We start from the raw sequence: 18,616 nt of genomic DNA, 5'->3' as shown, positions 1-18,616 counted from the left end.
AGCCTAATAGAGTAGGGCTTGAGTGAGGTGCATTAGATTCCATCAGAATCTGATCAGTGAGAGAAGGGGAGGTTCAGGGTCCGGGACTCAATAGACATCTCCCAGAATTCTATTCCCCAAAGTCACATTTGGGAACTATGAGCAGGAGCACCCCAGTCAATTCCAATTTCCAAGAGGTTACCTGGGAAGACAAACAACCAAGGGAACCAGTACTCATATCATAGAATAATTCCACAGAAATCAAACTTACCAAGAAGCAAAGTTTCTCAAATTAGTAGTGATTAATGGTGGTATTTGTTTAGCCCTTACTAGGCGCCAAACACTGTATTAAGCACTAGTGTAGATGAAATCAGATCAGACACAGTCCCTGATCAACATAGGGCTCACAGTGTAAGGTGGAAAGAGAATGGATATTTAATCCCCAATTTGCAGTTGAGGAGACTGAGGCTCAGAGAAATGAAGTGACTTTCCGACCACAAGCAAGTAGTAGAGCCAAGTTGAGAACCCAGGTCTCCTGAATCTGAGGCCCAAGATATTCCCATTGGAGCACACACTGCTTTTCACACTGAAATTCACGATTTTCACCAAAGAGCAGATGTGTTCATTTTGGGTCTTGGTTTGATTTCCTTTCCCCTTTTTCCCTTCACTCCTCCCTCTCTCCATCCCACTGAGGGGTTGTGTTCATAAGTAGCTAAATATCTCGAAGTCTGAAAAGGCCCAGGGCAGAGGAGCCTAGAAAATTGCCCACGTGGCCAGCAAGACCCCACAGTCAAGATTTTAGCCTTAGGGGATGTGCTGAGCTTAGGACCACCCTGCAGGTCAGAGGCAAGAACTGGGTCTCCCCATCGGTAAGACCGCAAAGCCCTCAGTGAGCCACCTGGGCAACCTCAAGCCTTGTGGCTAGATGACAGGGCCTGGGAGTCTGAAGGACCTGGGTTCTAATCCCAGCTCCACCACTTCTCTGCTCTGTGACCTTGGGCAAGTCACTTCACTTCTCTGTGCCTCAGTTCCCTCATCTGTAAAGTGGGGATTAAGACTTTGACCCCTATGTGGGAAAGGGACTTTGTCCATCCCAATGATCTTGTGTCTACCTCAGCACTTAGAACAACGCCTGGCACATAGTAAGCACTTAACAAGTACCACAAGTATGACTATTATGATTATTATTATGATTATCATTAGCACAGTGATCTCATCAAGGCCCCCGAGGGGAGAAAGCCTTCTCAGGGTCAGGGTTTTTCCTGCGCATGTCTGGCTCTAGTAGAGTGTGTGGGTGGGGAGGGGGTGGTAAATGGGAGCTGGAGAGAAGGTGGTCATCACTGGAAGAATCCATTTTGAGTCCATGTGCTCAGCCCCCACTGTCACCCCTCGGTCATCTCTCTGGAAATTACAACACGATTGTGCAAGTGAAGCCCGTTCCCTTTTTCAGACCTATCTTCACTGTATATCAAATGCACTGCCTCCTGATCAGACCCATTTGAAGCGCATTGTCAGGTGCAGTGCCCAATGGGCCTATTTGGTTTAGAGTTTTGGTAGAGCCAGTTTGTGACCCCTATGCATATCTTGAGGCTTTGAGCCAAAACGAGAGTGGGTGCTGAGCTGACTGTGGGCGGGATGTGTGGTGCTGGTTTTGGTGCTGTGTGGGGAATAGGGGATGTGGTGACAATCTAGCACATCTGAGCATGGATCTCTTAAAGTTAAATCCCCTACCTTATGCTCTGGTCCTAGGGCAGGGACAATTAGTCTTATTTATTGAGTGTTTACTATGTGCAGAGCACTGTACTAAGCTCTTGGGAGAGTCCAACAAAACAGAGTTGGTAGGTATGTTCCTTGCCCTCAAGTGCAGCCTAGAGAAGTGACCGACATTAAAATAAATTCATTCTTTCAATCGTATTTATTGTGTGCTTACTGTGTGCAAAGTAGTGTACTAAGCTCTTGGAAGAGTGCAATATAACCATAAACAGACACATTCCTTGCCCACAGTTATGGATATGTACATAAATACTGAAGGCTTGCTGAGAGTGGGAGCGATAAAGCATCATGAAATGATGCTCTTTGCTTCAGTCTCATCTAAAAACTAGCAACCCCCCTGCACACCTTTGTTGAATTGACCACATTAGGACAGCCGAGATGCCAGTTATTACTGAACAATTCCTTTGGGGGGGGGTCTGTCAGGATTTTCTGGTAAACCGAGTTCCGTCCAGCTGCTCTCCCTGGGGAGTGGGGAGGAGCGTGTTTATATTGTATTCTTCCAAGCACTTAGTACAGTGCTCCACACACAGTAAGTGCTCAATAAATTTGATCGTTTGATTGAGGAGCAGAGGGATGAGAGAGGGGGGTAGGGAAAACCTCCCCCACAGGAAGAAATCTCCCTATCCTCTTCTCTGCCCTCTTTCTCTCCTAGGTCAGCTGTCTCTGCCTCCCCCTCCACCATCACAGCACTGCTCCTCCTCCTCCTCTCAAACTTCCCCCTTCCCATTCCCCCCTTATTTGGTAGGGCCCTGAGTATTATACGTGAACAGCACTCATGTACATATCCATAATTTATTTTAATGTCCATCTCCCCCTCTATAATGTAAGCTTCTTGTGGGCAAGAAGACTCGTGGGCTCCTCGTACTCCCCCAAGCTCTTATTATTCATTAATTCATTCATTCAATAATATTTGTTGAACGCTTACTATGTGCAGAGAACTGTACTAAGTGCTTGGAATGTACAAATTGGTAACAGATACAGTTCCTGCCCTTTGACGGACTTACAGTCTAATCGGAGGAGACAGACAGACAAGAACAATAGTAATAAATAGGATCAAGGGGATGAACATCTTATTAAAACAATAGCAAATAAATAGAATCAAGGTGATGTACATCTCATTAACAAAATAAATAGGGTAATGAAAATATATACAGTTGAGCGGACGAGTACAGTACAGTGCTCCACGTACAGTCAATGATCAATAAATATGTTTGAAAGGGAGTTGTAAAGCGGTTTTGTTATTGGTTAAGCAATTACTGTGTGCCAAGCTCGAAACTTACCGGGAAACAGTATGACCTAGTAAAAATAGCGTGGGCCTGGAAGTCAGAAGACCTAAGATCCAATCACATTCCTCCTGTGTGACCTTGGGCAAGTCGGTTGTATTCTCTGTGCCTCAGTTTCCTCATCTGTAAAGTGGGGATTATAGACCTGTTCTCCCACTTAGATTGTGAGCCCCCTGTGAGTCAGGAACTGTCTGCCCTAATTATCTTGTATCTACCCCAGCATTTAGTACAGTACTTAGCTTATAGGAAGTGCTGAACAAATGCCAGAGTTATTATTAATAAGCCCTGGAATAGTTACATAAGCTGTAAGGCTGCTCATTACTTTGTCGATTTCCAATATCCCCAATAATAATCGATCAGTTGTATTTATTGAGCACTTACTGTGTGTGGAGCATTGTAGAAAGCACTTGGGAGAGTACAACAGAGTTGGTAAACATGTACCCTGCCCACAAGAAGCTTACATTCTTGAGGGATTGCTTAGGAATAATAGCTTATGAATAATAATAATAATAATAATCTAGGAATTTCACCTAGAGTGCCCTTCACTGGTTTCCTATTCATTAATGACTCTGCAAATGCACAGGATTTGACTTGAGGCAGTAAGACTGTATAATTTTTAATGGCTTCCCTAGATATGAAATATATATGTAGAGCCCATAGAGGGGAAGCAAGCAGCACGCAGTTATGTGAGAGGAAACAACAAAACTTGAAGCAGGATGTGAAAGAGGAAGACCGCACTGCTGCTTCTCCCTTCTATCTATGAGAAAAAGCGCTAGACTTAAAGGGACAGCTCCTCAAAGCTGCTTAGGGTTTAAGAAACATCCCAGGTGACATTTTTTCTAAACCTCTAAGTTCACCATCATACACCAGAAAAACTCAACTGTGGGAAGATTGAAAATGTCAGAGTAAATTTTACCGATATGTCTAGTGTTTTGGGCCGCAGGGTGTTTCGGTCTTCAGTTCCTTGCCTGAAGTGTGACTCGGGGAGTAGCTTTGGGCAGTTGGGCTCTTCTGGTATTCCATTTCCAAAGCACCAGAGGGGAAGGGGACTGAGACCCCTCTATCCCTCGTGGCTGCTGTAAAGATTAGGAGATCAAAATAAATGTGTTGTGTCTTCAGAAGCTCTTGTAGTGTACTCTCCCAACCTCTTACTACAGTGTTCCACACACACAGTGTGTACTCAATCATCGTCATCACCACCGATGGAATTTACTGACTACTTACTATGCTCAGAGCACTATATTAGACGCTTGGGAGAGTACAATACAATTAACTGACACGTTCCCGGCCCATAATGAGCTTATAGTCTAGAGATAAATATCATTGATTGTTGGTGTTGGCAATGGCTAATTATAGGCAGCCTAAGCTTCCCTGTCAGTGTCTCTCCTCAGCCATGCCCAGTAGATTCAGTCAATCAGTCGATCAGTCAGTGGTATTTATTGAACTCTGCCCAAGTGGGTAGAGCATAAACCTGGGAGTCAGCAGGACTGGGGTTCTACATGAAGCAGCGTGGCAGAATGGAAAGAGCCCGGGCTTGGGAGTCAGAGGTTCTAATCCCGGCTCCGCCGCTTGTCAGCTGTGTGACCTTGGGCAAGTCACTTCACTTCTCTGGGCCTCAGTTCCTTCATCAGAAAAATGGGGATGAAGACTGTGAGCCCCATGAGGGACATCCTGCTTACCTTGTATCTACCCCAGCGCTTAGAACAGTGCTTGCCACTTAATAGTGCTTAACAAATACGAACATTATTAAATTCCAACATTATTATCTCAGCTGTGCCACCTGTCTGCTCTGAGACCTTGGGCAGGTCATTTAGTTTCTCTCTGCCCCAGTTTTCTCATCTGTAAAATGGAGATTAAGATTGGAGTTTTATGAAGGACAGGGACTGTAACCTACCTGCTTATTTTGTATCCACATCAGCACTTAGAACAGTTCCTGGCACATAGTAAGCGCTTAACAAATCTTCTTCTTATTATTATTATTATATGTGTATCCACTCTGCTATACTGTACTCTCCCAAGCACTTAGTACAGTGCTCTGCACACAGTAAGTACTCAGTAAATGTAATTGATTGATTGCAGAGCACTGGCCTAAGCACTTGGGGAGAGTACAGTATGATAGATTTGTAGACATAATCCCTGCCCACAAGGAGCTTATAGTCTACAGGGTGAAATGTGACTCTTCAAAATCCAATCAAAAAAGAAGCCACCGGGCATTTTATTGTTTAATTCTATTTTTTTCTAAATTTTAATTACCTTGTTTGATAGCTTTTGAATTTAGAAAGGAGAAACTTTCCTTATCCCGCAGTTTCTCCCAAGCTCAGTGGTATTTAAGCTTTCCCTTTTGAACATTTATCTCCTTGCATGGCAGAATTAAACAATGAGAGACCCTACTAAAAAATTTAACCCAGTAAGAAAGAAAGAAAGAGAAAAGTAACCAACTCACTGCAGCCGCCCCCATTTCAGGGATTGCTGAGGGAAATATAGAGTTTTGAAACTGAGTCTTAAAATGAGTCTTCATCTGTAAAATGGGGATACAAAGCCTGTTCTCCCTCCTACTTAGACTGTAAGCCCCATATGGGACAGGGGTTGTGTCCAACTCGATTCTCTTGTATCTACCCCAGTGCATAGTATAGTGCTTGGCACATAGTAAGCACTTAATAAATACCATAATTATTGTTAAAGCTATGTTTTTTTCCAAAGGACTTAGGTTCTTTGGTTTATTTGTAAGAGATGGCTGTATGCAGGGTTTGGAGTTGGTTCTGTTTGCTGTGTCAGTTGAAACTAAGGTAAAAGGTGGTGTTTTCAACCTCCAAATAGTTGTTGTCTTTAAGTTAATTGTCAGCCTCACCCTTCCTCCCTCCCTCCCACCCGCCCTCCCTCTCAACTGTCTGTGGCTTCCTCTTTTCTATTCTCTACTGGCAGCTGAAGCAGGGAGCTCCCTTCTGCCAGCATGATCTCCTAAGAAAGCAGATTACTTTATTCGGGGGAGAATCATGTCGATGAAATGGGGGTTGTTTAGTGAAGTCCCCGTCATTACAGTGAGGTTCGTAGGACCTAAGCACGGGGAGGTAAGATCCTGACTTTGCTAACCCTGAAGCTCGACAAGGGAACTGAGAGAAGGAAGACCTTGAAGCCGTCCTTTGGAACTCAAAACAGAATCAGTTGAACATGTCGTGTGGATTTGTTTTGTGTGGGTTTTTTTAAACGCATTTTTATTTGTGCATTTTTTTTCTGGAGTCATGGAGCATGGTCAGGAAATAATTTACAAGTTTGTTTGCTCAGCGCTGATCCTTTGGAAGAATTATAAGTGTCGAGAGCTGCCACATCAAAGAACTTGCAGCACTTTTAAATGACAGTGCTCTTAGACTTTCTAGTGTTGACAGCAAAATGCCTTCATTTCAGAATGTTATACATGGAGAAACATTCCATGAAATCTGGGGCCTTGGAGTAAGGCACTTTAGAATAGCTCTTTGAATTTTTTTTTACAGTTATTCAGTTTTGCTGTGCGTATGTGTATATAGGAATTGTTGTTTTGTTCAGATCAGTTTGCTGTTTTGTAACTGAAGCGATTTTTTGGTTGTCATTTTTTTTGCCTTTTGTATTCTGTCTTGCAGTATTGTCAAATGGTAACTGTGTCCCTGTATTTCCCAGAGAGGAGGCACCCTGGCCCAGAAACCAGCCATTATCTCTGTCTCCCTGGAGCAGATTGAAACATTTTTAATGTGCCCTCTACTGGGAGACTCCAGTGGGAATACCCTCCCCTGTCTCAACACACACTCTCACACTCCCACACACACTCACAGATCCGGCGGTGGGTGTAAGCGCTGACCACCCCCACAGTATCCCCCCCACCTTAGTGTCAAGAGGAGCCAGGATCTGTGCCTGGGATTTGGACCTGAACATATTCTGCCTTTCATCCCCTCTTCAGATTTGATCGTTAGGTGGAGACCAGCCCCTTTTCCATGCCATGCTGCTTCCATGCTAGACCAAATGAGTTTAATGATTAATTTCACCCAGTGCTGTAAGCTATAGGGTGACGCACAGGACAAATGAAAGAAAATAAACAGCCCTGTGCTGCAACCCTAAAAGCATCGACCTGAGACTTAATGGCAATGTGCCAAAGCATTGAAAGCTACAAGACCATCTTTTTTTTAAAAAAAAAGAGGAACACCACCCCTGCGAAAACAATAAATTGTTCCTCTCCTGAAAGCTTTTTCCATGGTACACAGTGGGCCTGGCGTCAAATGCATATGTTTATTTGACCTGTGGTATGAATTGGGGCAGCCTCTGTGCAAAGTTGTTCAGGATTGCCCTGATGCTCAGGAGACAAATTTATCCAAGCTAGCCAAGCAAACAAGTTGGAAAAATAATTCCTATTAGCTGTAATGGTTGTTCCCGAGCTGTTTGATTTTGTTCTCATGATGCACCGTTCATCAAAGGAGAGCAAGACATTTGTACTGCCAGACTTTCCAGCTCTCCCTGAGAGAGACATAAAAAATGTCTCAGGCCCTGTGTCCTATTGATCCCTCCACAGAAATAGCCATCCAAACCCCATACAGATGGACCGGTGTCAGCTTCCTGACGGGTAAATAATTCTCTGGTGTTTTTTCCTTCAATAGGAAAAGGAGAAGGAGAAAGACAAGACTAAGGAGAAAGACAAGGATACCAAAGAGAAAGAGAAGGACAAGAAGACACTGAATGGTCATGCATTCAGTTCCATGCCAGTTGTAGGACCAATCAACTGCTACCAGTGTGCAAAGCCCTTCACAAACAAAGACTCGTACACGTGTGCAAGTAAGAGGCGTTGTTCTTTCTGCTAAGGGTTCCTGCTAGAGAAAAATGATTGTCCATCATCTTTTTGACAGCTGTCATTCCTGTTGAGTGGTGATTGATTTTGAAAAGGTGTGGAATCTCTTTACTTAGGAAGCAAGTATGAAAAAAAGGAAACCTGAATGTTTCTGTATTTATACTATGGAGACATAGCTGGTTAGGGGCAGGGAAAGTTTCTGCTCATTCTGTTAAATGGTGCTCTCCCAAGCGCTTAGTACAGTGCTTTTGCACATAGTAAGTGCTCAATGAACACCATCGATTGGTTGGCGCACTCCAACTTGGATACACCTTGTTGGAGAATTATCATTAGTTGCATTATCGTTGTGGGAAGGGGACATGTCTACCAATGCTGTTGTACTCTCCCAAGTGCTTAGAAAGGTGTTCTGCACACAATAAGTTCTCAGTAAATACCTCTGATTGATTGATTGACTGATGATGGGAATTATCAAAGAAGAATTGGGATGGAGGGAGGAAGGACCAAATCTGAAAATGTCTTCCCATAGCCATGAAAGAACCTGGAGCTGGTCAGAAAAAGAGGCTGCCAGCCTCAGCTTGTAAGGGAAAGTCCAGTGGAATGTCCACCAAGAGCAGGCACAGGTTATGTGTGATGATCACGTATTTCCTCAAATGAAAGTACTGTGGCCTAGTGGAAAGAGTATGGGCCTGTGAGTCAGAGGACCTGGGTTCTAATCCCAACTCTGCCAATAGTCTGTTGTCTGACCTTGGGCAAGTCACTTAATTTCTCTATGCCTCGGTTACCTCATCTGTAAAATGGGGATTAAGACTGTGAGCCCTATAATAATAATAATAACTTTGGTATTTGTAAAGCACTTACTATGTGCAGAGCACTGTTCTAAGCGTGGGGGTAGATACAGGGTAATCAGGTTGTCCCATGTGGGGCTAACACTTTTGATCCCCATTTTCCAGATGAGGTAACTGAGGTGATGAGAAGTGAAATGACTTGCCCATAGTCACACAACTGACAAGTGGCGGAGCCGAGATTAGAACCCACGACCTCTGACTCCTAAACCCGGGCTCTTTCCACTGAACCACGCTGCTTCTCTGCCCATGTGGGGAAGGGTATGTTTCCACCCTTGTGTCTCCCCCAATGCTTAGAATAGTGCTTGGCATATAGTAAGTGCTTTACAAATACCACAGTTATTATCATCATTAATATTATTATTATTATCGGCTCCAGACACTTGACTCAATCTTTCAGTTTTGCTTCCAGACTCAGTTTCTGACCTGAACTCTTTCTCATACATGTTAATTGAAACAGTAAATTTTAAGCGCAACTTTCCAAAAGGTCCGTTCTTTTTAAGGTGAGGTGAAAGGTTGTGGGATAGGGAAGCAGCGTGGCTCAGTGGAAAGAGCCCGGGCTTGGGAGTCAGAGGTCATGGGTTCGAATCCCGCCTCTGCCACTTGGCAGCTATATGACTGTGGGCAAGTCACTTAACTTCTCTGTGCCTCAGTGACCTCATCTTTAAAATGGGGATTAACTGTGAGCATCACCTGGGACAACCTGGTTATCCTGTATCTCCCCCAGCGCTTAGAACAGTGCTCTGCACATAGTAAGCGCTTAACAAATACCAACATTATTATTATTATTATTATGCTGCTTCCAAATCACTTTGTCTTGTTTACTGGGTGTTCCTGTCATCTTGTTTTTCACACATCACCATCAAAAACAAATTTGATTTTACTCTCTCGGCCAAGGTCGATTTGGTGTGAACCGGATCGGAGGATCAAAAGAGCATCTTAGCCAAAGGTTCTCTTTCCAGAGTTTTAACAGAGCATCTGCGGCGGAATGAGCTTCAGCATTCTCTAAAGTAGGGAGAGCAGTGGAAAAATCTGGATTCCGGGTGAAATGTGTTGGGAAGATTTTGATCCTGAGTCACCCAAACTAATATAACTTGCCCCAAACCAATTTCCTCTGTAGTCTTGCTTAAACTTCCAGATTTCTAACCCCATTTCTGAGGAAAACCCATCAGAGGATCCAAGTCATCCTTTTGCCTGGAAATACGTCATTTCAAGGACTAGGTCATTGCCCTGAATTGCATTTGTTTGATGACATTAGTATTCTGGGTCAGTTCTTCACTCTGTGGCCTGTTACTGTGAACTGTATGATGCAACCCCAGTCATTTTTTTGGTATTTGATGCTCGAGAAGAGACAGAAGTTAAAACTGAAAGGAGATCTATCCGATAAGTCCCAGCTCCACCTCTGACGTTCACCCTGCAGTTATGAAAAAAAAATGAATTTACATTTTTAGAAAGCCTCCGATTAGAGTGCTCCTTGTTATCAGGCAGGTACAAAGGTAGAAGTCGGACATTGGACTTTGGCCAAAGTAGAGACAGTGAGTGCTTGGTCTCCCGCCCATCTCGGGGTAGGGAGGGCAGCGACAGGAGCTGAAGAAGCTGGTGGCATTCAGTGGCGAATACCAGGCCTGGAGAAGGGCCAGGCATGACCTGTATCTTGTAATATGTGTGGGTGGGTGCGGGGGGAAGGGGAGAGAAAGTCAAGCCCAACCTGAAAGGAGTAGAAGTAATTGATTTGTTTCTTCTCCCTAGTTTCCTGAAGGACAGAGCCTGCCGTAGTTTGTTTGTCTGAAGCAGAGTCTGTGTTATCCTGGAAGGAAGTGGAAAATATGAGTAATTAGAGGCCTCTAAATCCATCTTCCATTCCCTCCTTGAGTTTCAGTTCATCCGCAGGCATGAGGAAACTGAATTAACCATTTGCCTTCTAGAAACGATGGTTTGCTCCAGAAAGAGATCGGCTTCCCACTGAGATTTAGGGGTGCCAAACTCTGGGGTTTGGACCTGACTTACCTGGTAGATGGGCCAGGCATTTTGCCTAGAATGTGGGAGGATTGATCTAGGACCCTTAAGGAGCATCAAATGCTGTTTCACATTGGTGTGACACCTCTTGCCAAAAGAGGTGGAGGAGAGATGCACCACAGATGGAAATTGTTTTAGACCCCAAATGGCCATTGCCCTCTTCTAGAGTCACACCTGGAACAGCTTGAGATCCTCATCTTTGACATGACCCTGGCAGATGGGGTTCCGAATGATTGTGCTTTTGGACAGGGGAGAGAACACAAGAAGAAGGTTGCAATAGCTGAATTAGAATTTCCCTGACCAATCCCATGTCTTGTGGAAGAGAAAACCCAGGAAGAAAAAAAAGCGTGTCCGAGTCAGCAGAACCATTCCTCAATAGCATAAGTTAGAAAAGCCCGAGAGAGAAGATTGATTAATCAATCAATAGTATTTGTTGAACGCTCACTTTGTGCCAAGCACTAAACTCAACCTTCAGGAGAATACAGTATAACAGAGCTGGTAGACATGATTTGAAGAAAGAGTCCTGTCTAGGCTCAGGTGTTGACTTTCAGTTCTTATTTCTATCGTACTAAAAGCATTCCCTGAGTCACCAGCCATTCTACCCAGTCGCTTTCTGCCTGGGAAAGTATTATGGAGGCTGGGCTGGGTTCTGGTTTTTACATCTTCCTGCGGGTTCCTGTTTGCTTCAGCGGATGAAAGACAATCCTCTAGCCATTGCTGATTTACTGCGCGTTGTGCTAACTTCTGCAAAGTTTGTGATGGCGGCAGGCAAGAAGTTGGAGTGAGTTGTCTCAATGAAGTAGAGGCCGGACAAAGAGACTAGAGGGAATCCAGGGAACATGAAGGGCTGGGGATTTGTGTGTTGATTTGGTTTTGCTTTGAATTATATCAAGAAATAGACATTTCTTCATAGAAAGAGGAACAAGTCTGGCTCTTAAAGCTTTTGCAGGGGGGCGAAATTCAGGCAGTTGATTTCAGAGATGGGAAAATTGATTTCAGAGATGGGAAATGTGTTGTTTGGGGAATTGGGAGATTGAAGATGAGCCTGAGAAACTTCCAATCTAAGCAGTAAATTGAGAGGGTTTTTTTGATGTGGTTCTTTTTTTTTAGACTGGGTTTGAGTTTAGTGTCCTGAGGCACATTGGAAACTGCTGCCCCATGTATTTCAAATTAGTTGGTTTAGATCTCCTTTTTGTGTGTGTGGTTGCTCCTGCTCTGCATATTTAAGCCCTAGGCCTGGAAGGGCAGGCTGATTTCTGAGAGCAGGCACTTCTCTAAAGCCTGAGCTTCCTCACCCAGAGCCAGCCACCTCAGACACCCATCCCCCCACCCCTGGGCAGCCTTGTGACACATTGCAATAAGCCTTATTTTCAAGAGAGCCTCGCTTGCCAACTCTGTGTTTAGGAGCGGTTTGGTGTGGTGGTTTCAGGTTTATTTCTTTTAGCAGAGAGGGTAGGATGATGTGCATTAACTAAAGCTGCACCTTTCCATCCTTGGGGCTGCTTTTTGTCAATTTTGCTCGCCTCCAGAAGCAAGGCTGACCAGCAGCGCTTTCTCTAAAAGGAGAATAATAATGTTGGTATTTGTTAAGCGCTTACTATGTGCCAAGCACTGTTCTAAGCACTGGGGTAGATTCAGGGGAATCAGGTTGTCCCACATGGGGCTCACAGTCTTAATCCCCATTTTACAGATGAGGTAACTGAGGCACCGAGTAGTTAAGTGACTTGCCCAAAGTCACACAGCGGACAGGTGGCCGAGCCGGGATTCGAACTCATGACCTCTGACTCCAAAGCCCGGGCTCTTTCCACTGAGCCACGCTGCTTCTCTAAAGCATTGTGTGGTCTAGTGGATAGAGCATGGGCCCAGGAGTCAGAAGAACCTGGATTCTAATCCCATCTCCACCACTTGTGTTCTGTTTTACCTTGGGCAAATCATTTAACTTCTCTGTACCTCAGTTACCTCATCCATAAAATGGGGATTAAGACTCTGAGCCCCATATGGGATATGATTAACTTGTATCTACCCCAGCATTTAGTTCAGTGCTTGGCACATAGTAAGAACTTAACAAATGCCATTAAAAAGGAGAGAAAGAGTGAGAGAGAGGAAAGAAGGAGGGAGGAATAGGGAGAGAGAGAAAGAGAAAGAAATTAAATAAAAAGTAAAGAAAAAGAAAATTCCACAGCCCAAACTAACCAGGAAACCCAGCCCCACAGAAGTGGTGCCTGCTGGTTCCCTTTGAGGGCTTTGTCACGGTGCTGGGAATCTGCCCAAGAAGGGCCCAGCCGGTGAGATGGAAACCTTCTCCAGCCCCCATCCAATCCTACTACAACCCAGCCCACACATTTCGCTCCTCTAATGCCAACCTTCTCACTGTACCTTCATCTCATCTATCTTGCCACGGACCTCTCTCCCACATCCTACTTCTGGCCTGGAACACCCTCCCTCTTCATATCTGACACAATTACTCTACCCCACTGCAAAGCTTACTGAAGGCACTTCTCCTCCAAGAGGCCTTCCCTGCCTCAGCCTTTCTTTCTTCTTCTCCTTCTCCCTTCTGCATCATCCTAACTTGCTGCTTTTATTCATCCCCCTTCCCAGCCCTACAGCACTTACGTACATATCTATAATTTATTAATATTAATGTCTGTCTCACCCTCTAGACCATAAGCTCATAGTGGTAAGGGAATGTGTGCGTTTATTGTTATATCATACTCTCCCAGGTGCTTAGTATAGTGTTTGGCACACAGTAAGTACTCAATAAATACAATTGACTGACATCACAAGCCCTTGCCTAAAAGCTAAAGCTCTGACCACAGAGATTGGTTTGAAGCATGAGTCACTCACAGCGTTGCTCACGCTGATTAAATCCCATGTGGGTGTCTGTCTGTACCCACATCTTCCACTCAACTGGGTGCAAAAGTGATCCTATCAAAGCTCAAAAGTGGATTTTCTCAGTGAGATCTCTCAGGGAAAGCTGCACAGAGTAAGCGCTCAATAAATACCATTTATTGTTTGATTTGTTTTCTAACGGTATTTGTTTAGCACTAACAGTATACTAAGCACTCTACTAAGTGCTGGAGTGGATACAAGCACATCAAGTTGGACACAGTCCCTGTCCCACATGGGGCTACCAGTCTTAATCCCCATTTTAAAGAAGAGGTAACTGAGGCATGGAGAAGTGAAGTGACTTGCCCAAGGTCACACAGACAAGTGGCGGCACTGGGATTGGAATCCAGGCACTTACTATGTGCCTAGCACTGTACCATGTGCTGGGGAAGATAGAATATGGTCAAATCAGACACAGTTCTGGTCTTACATAAGGCTCATATTCTAAGGAGAAGAGAGAAAATAAGCAGGTATGAGGAAACTGAGTTCCAGAGAAGTTGTGACTTCCCCAAAGGCACACCACCGTCAAGAGGCAAAGCCTGGACTAGAACCCAGGTCCTTTGACTCCCAGGCCCATGTTCTCTCCACTAGGCCATGCTCCATCATATGTGCTTGTTTATTATGGTATTTGCTAAGCGATTACTGTGTGCCAGGCACTGTGCTAAGCACTGGGGGTAGATACAAATTAGGCTGGACACGTTCAGTCCCTGTCTCACATGCGGTTCACAGTCTTAATCTCTGTTTTACAGATGAAGTAACTGAGGCACAAAGAAGTTAAGTAACTTACCCAAGGTCACATAAGAGACAAGTGGCAGAACTGGGCTTTAGAAACCAGATCCTTCTGACTCCCAGGCCCATGTATTTTCCACTAGGCCAGGCTGCTTCTTCATGTGTCTTCATGGTGAATTCCAGATAGGACACATCTGGGGAATTCAGGAACAATTTTCGTACAATGTTCCTGTCTCTGGATAGAACACAATGTAACGGCAGAAGAATCAGTTGTGTGCATAGCATGGCCTAGTGTATAGAGCACGGGCCTGGAAGTCCATAAGGTCCTGAGTTATAATCTCAGCTGGCACGTGTCTGCTGTGTGACCTTGGGCAAGTCACTTCACTTCTCTGGACCTCCATGACCTCATCTGTAAAATGGGGATTAAGATAATGAGCCCCATGTGGGACATGGACTGTGTCCAATCTGATGATCTTGTAACTACTCCAGCACTTAGAACAGTGCTTGACACATAGTAAGTTCTTAACAAATACCATTACTATTATTATTATCAGCAATAGCTGTAGTATTATCAATTAAGCATTATCTTTATGCAGTACACTGAACTACTAAATGCTCAGAGAAAACCCAGAGGTAGGAATTAGATCCAGTCCCTGGTCCTCAGAAGGAGTTTTCCTTTACAAGGTTTCCTTCCTAAATGAACTCCCAGTTTACCAGGATTCGGTTGCCTACTTTGTCAGGCCACTACTAAGGGCTTGAAGGAGGGGATACACAAATGAAGAAAAAGACAAGGTCATTGCCCTCAAACAAAGCAAACCAAGACCACAAAATTCACTGGGGGTTGATGTCCGAGCAGAAATAATGCAAGTATATAAAGAAACTTACAAAAAAGTCAACCTCCTGTTTTCCCTAACACTACCCTGGTCACCATGGCCATGGTATTTACACTATTTACTAGCGTGACCAGAGTAGAGTTTTAGGGGATCTAGGGAGGAGATGGGGTTTTCATAGGCACTAAAAGGAGGGGTATCAACCTAGGTTGATAGAGTGGAGAAATGAGGGTATTGCAGTTTGGGGGAAACGGTGTGAATGAAGGCAAGGTGTTTTCTGTGTCAACATCAAGTCTTCCACTTTTATTTCAATGCCTGTCTGGTAGGGGACAGAAAGGTGAATAGAAGGAAGGGTGGTTTATAAATAGGTCTGGAGGAATCCAATTGGGGTGCAGTTTGTCTCCCATGAATACAGTGGCAGAAGGCCAAAATGAACTGGCTTACTGCTGTCAGAGAAACTAAAAAAGCTGGCCAACTGTCCAGCCTGTGATCTCTCAGCCAATGGAAGGGGGCAGTGGGCTAAAACAACTGAATTGGGTCCATCTTCCGTTGTTGCCGTGCCCCAGTCTATTTCCAAAACAGAGCATGAGGTTTCAAGCACATGACTCTCGCTGAAGTCAGTGAGACCGATATTTCTACCTCACCCACACAGGACATTGTCACACCTCCCTTACCCCAAGTGGTTTTGCTCAGAGAGAAGGGTCAGTAGAAGATGATAACTTGTTGTTTTTGTTTTTCTAAGTGGGTTTCTAGTGGTCTGAACAGGCCCCAGGTGAACTGAGGGTCATAGAGGCTTGGGGATGAAGGGCAGAGGAGGATTGATAAGAAGCCAGACAGATCGGTGCTACAGGGAAAGAAGAATTCAAATGGAAAAAGTAACGGAACTAACATAAAAGTCATCATTTATGGGGCATTCAGAGGGTACAGAGCTCTCCCTCAGGCACTTGGGGACCTTCAGATTGTCACCGAGAAAATAATCTGTTGGAGCGACAAGTGATGTTTTTAGACAAAATCTGAGCCATTGAACTATGGAACAGTCATGAAAGAAGGCACTTGCCCCAACTTTTTGCTAAGTTCAGCTGCTGTTGTGACCTATACCCTAAAAGAATATATTTGGATCAATCAATCAATAAACCGTATTTATTGAGCACTTAGTGAAGCAAGAGCAGTCTGATTTTCTCCATTGCATTGGATATCAGTTGATCAATGGTATTTACTGAGCACTTACTGTGTGCAGAACACTGAACTTAGTCTTTGGGAGGATATAATGCAATACTGTACTGTATATACTATATACTGTATTATACTATAATGCAATATTATAATGTATAATGCACTGTAAAAAGCTTCCAGCCTGGTGGGGTTGTCTCTGAAAACTCCCTAGAGAGGATCCATGACCTGAAAATCAGCCCACCTTTGCTTTGGAGAACAGATCAGTTCATATCTCCATTATTGTTACTATTACTGATCTGACAATGCTCCTTACATTGCATTATATATATTGTAATATTGCATTATAGTATAGTACAATATATAGTATTATAGTACAGTGAAGTAGATGCTGGGGTAGATATAAGGTAATCAGGTCAGACATAGTCCTCATTTAACATGGGGCTCAAAGTCTAATGAATGAATCAATCAGTGGTATTTATTTAATCAATCGTATTTATTGAGCATTTACTATGTGCAGAGTACCTTATTAAGCACTTGGAAGAGTACAGTACAACAGAGTTGATAGACAAGTTCCCTGCCCACAGAGAGCTTACGGTCTAGAGGGGCAGGAAGACATAATTATAAATAAATTGGGGATCAGTACCTAAGTGATGGGGGGCTGAGGGTGGGGTGAATGTCATGTGCTTAAAGAGGATAGATTCAAGTTCATAAGTGACACCGAGAGAGTAGGGGTAAAGACAACGTAGTCAGGGAAGCCCCTTTGGAGAAGATGTAATTTTAATAATGTTATAAAGGGAGAATGGTGGTCTGTCCTATATAAAAGGGGAGGGAATTCCAGGCTAAAGGAAGGACGTGGGCAAGGGGTCATCAGTGAGACAAATGAGATCGAGGTACAGTGAGTAAGTTGATGTTAGAGGAGCGAAGTGTGCTGGTTGAGTTGTAGTATATCAGCGAGGTCAGGTAGGATGGGAAGAGCTGATAGAGTGTTTTAAAGCTGATAGTAAGAAGCTACTCTTTGATGTGGAGTTGAATAGGCCACCACTGGAGTTTCTTGGAGGAATGGGGAGATGTAAGCTAAATCTTTCTTTGGAAAAATGATCTGGACAGCAGGGTGAAGTAAGTACTGGATAGGGGAGAGACAAGAGGCAGGGAGGTCAGTGAGGGGGCTTATGCAATAGTTAAGGCAGGATAGAAGTACTTGGATCAGCATGGTAGCAGTTTGGATGGAGACGGAAGGGTAGATTTTAGCGATGCTATGAAGGTAGAATCAGCAGGATTTAGTGACAGATTAAATATATGGGTTGGATGAGAGAGGAGTTGAGGGTATTGCTGAGGTTATGGGCTTGTGAGATGGAGGGTAGTGGTAGTATCTACAGTGTTGGGGAAGAAAGGGAGAGAACATGGTTTGGGTGGGAAAATGAGTTCTGTTTTGCATATGTCAGTGGGACATCCAAGAAGAGAGGCAGGAGGAAATGTGGGATTACAGAAGAGAGTTCAAGACTGGAAAGGTAGATTTGGTAATCATGGGTGTAGAGATGGTAGTTGAAGGCATGGGGATGAATGAGTTCTCCAAGGGAGTGAGGGTAGATGGAGAGTAGAAGGGGACCAAGAACTGAGCCTTAGGGGACTCCCACAGTTAGAAGGTGGGAGGCAGAGGTGGAGCTGGCAAAAGAGAGCAGAAGGAGCAGCCAGAGATGGGGGGAAATTGGAGAGGACAATGACAGTGGAGCTGAGGATTTATGTATTTGTTTATTTTAATTAGTATTTGTTAAGCACTTACTAAGTGCCAAACACTTAAGTTGATCAGGTAGGACACAGTCCCTGGCCCACATGGAGCTCATAGTAGGTTAGATAATGTTTCCAGGAGAAATTGTTGGCCCACAGTGTTGAAAGCAACCCGAGAGGTTGAGGAAGATTAGAATGGAGTAGAGGATGTCATATTTGGCAAGAAGAAAGTCATTGTTGATCTTAGAGGGGTCAGTTTTCATGGAGTGGAGAGGGCAGAAACTAGATTGGAGAGGTCCAGAAGAGATTTGGAGGAAAGGAAGTAGGGGCAGCAGGTGTAGATAACTCACTCAAGAAGTTGGGGAGGAATGGTTGGAGGGAGATGAGGCAATAACTGGAAGGAGGCTTGGGGGTGAGGGGAGGGTTCCATTAGGCTGGGAGACATATGTGCACAATTGAAAGCAGTAGGAAATACATCTAAATAGGAGGTAGAACAAGAAGATAATCCCATTTTACAGATGAAGATACCGAAGCCCAGATGAGTTGTGACTTGCCTCTGGTCACACAGCAGGC

At 44.2% G+C, this 18,616-nt stretch overlaps 1 protein-coding gene across 11 annotated transcripts in view; it reads left to right on the top strand.

Annotated features, from left to right (window-relative positions):
- AKAP13 (A-kinase anchoring protein 13) overlaps positions 1 to 18,616 on the top strand; it is a 394,860-nt gene that overhangs the window by 330,908 nt on the left and 45,336 nt on the right. For all 11 annotated transcript variants that reach the window (XM_039912298.1, XM_039912295.1, XM_039912293.1 and 8 more), the window contains one exon: positions 7,655 to 7,829. In XM_039912298.1, coding sequence (XP_039768232.1) covers positions 7,655 to 7,829 — 175 coding nt within the window. The remainder of the gene's footprint in view (positions 1 to 7,654; positions 7,830 to 18,616) is intronic.

The sequence above is a fragment of the Ornithorhynchus anatinus genome, chromosome 5 (assembly GCF_004115215.2).
Source record: "Ornithorhynchus anatinus isolate Pmale09 chromosome 5, mOrnAna1.pri.v4, whole genome shotgun sequence".
NCBI lineage: Eukaryota > Metazoa > Chordata > Mammalia > Monotremata > Ornithorhynchidae > Ornithorhynchus > Ornithorhynchus anatinus.
Note: the sequence above shows the minus strand (reverse complement) of the source record. Positions and strands in the feature narration are given on the sequence as shown.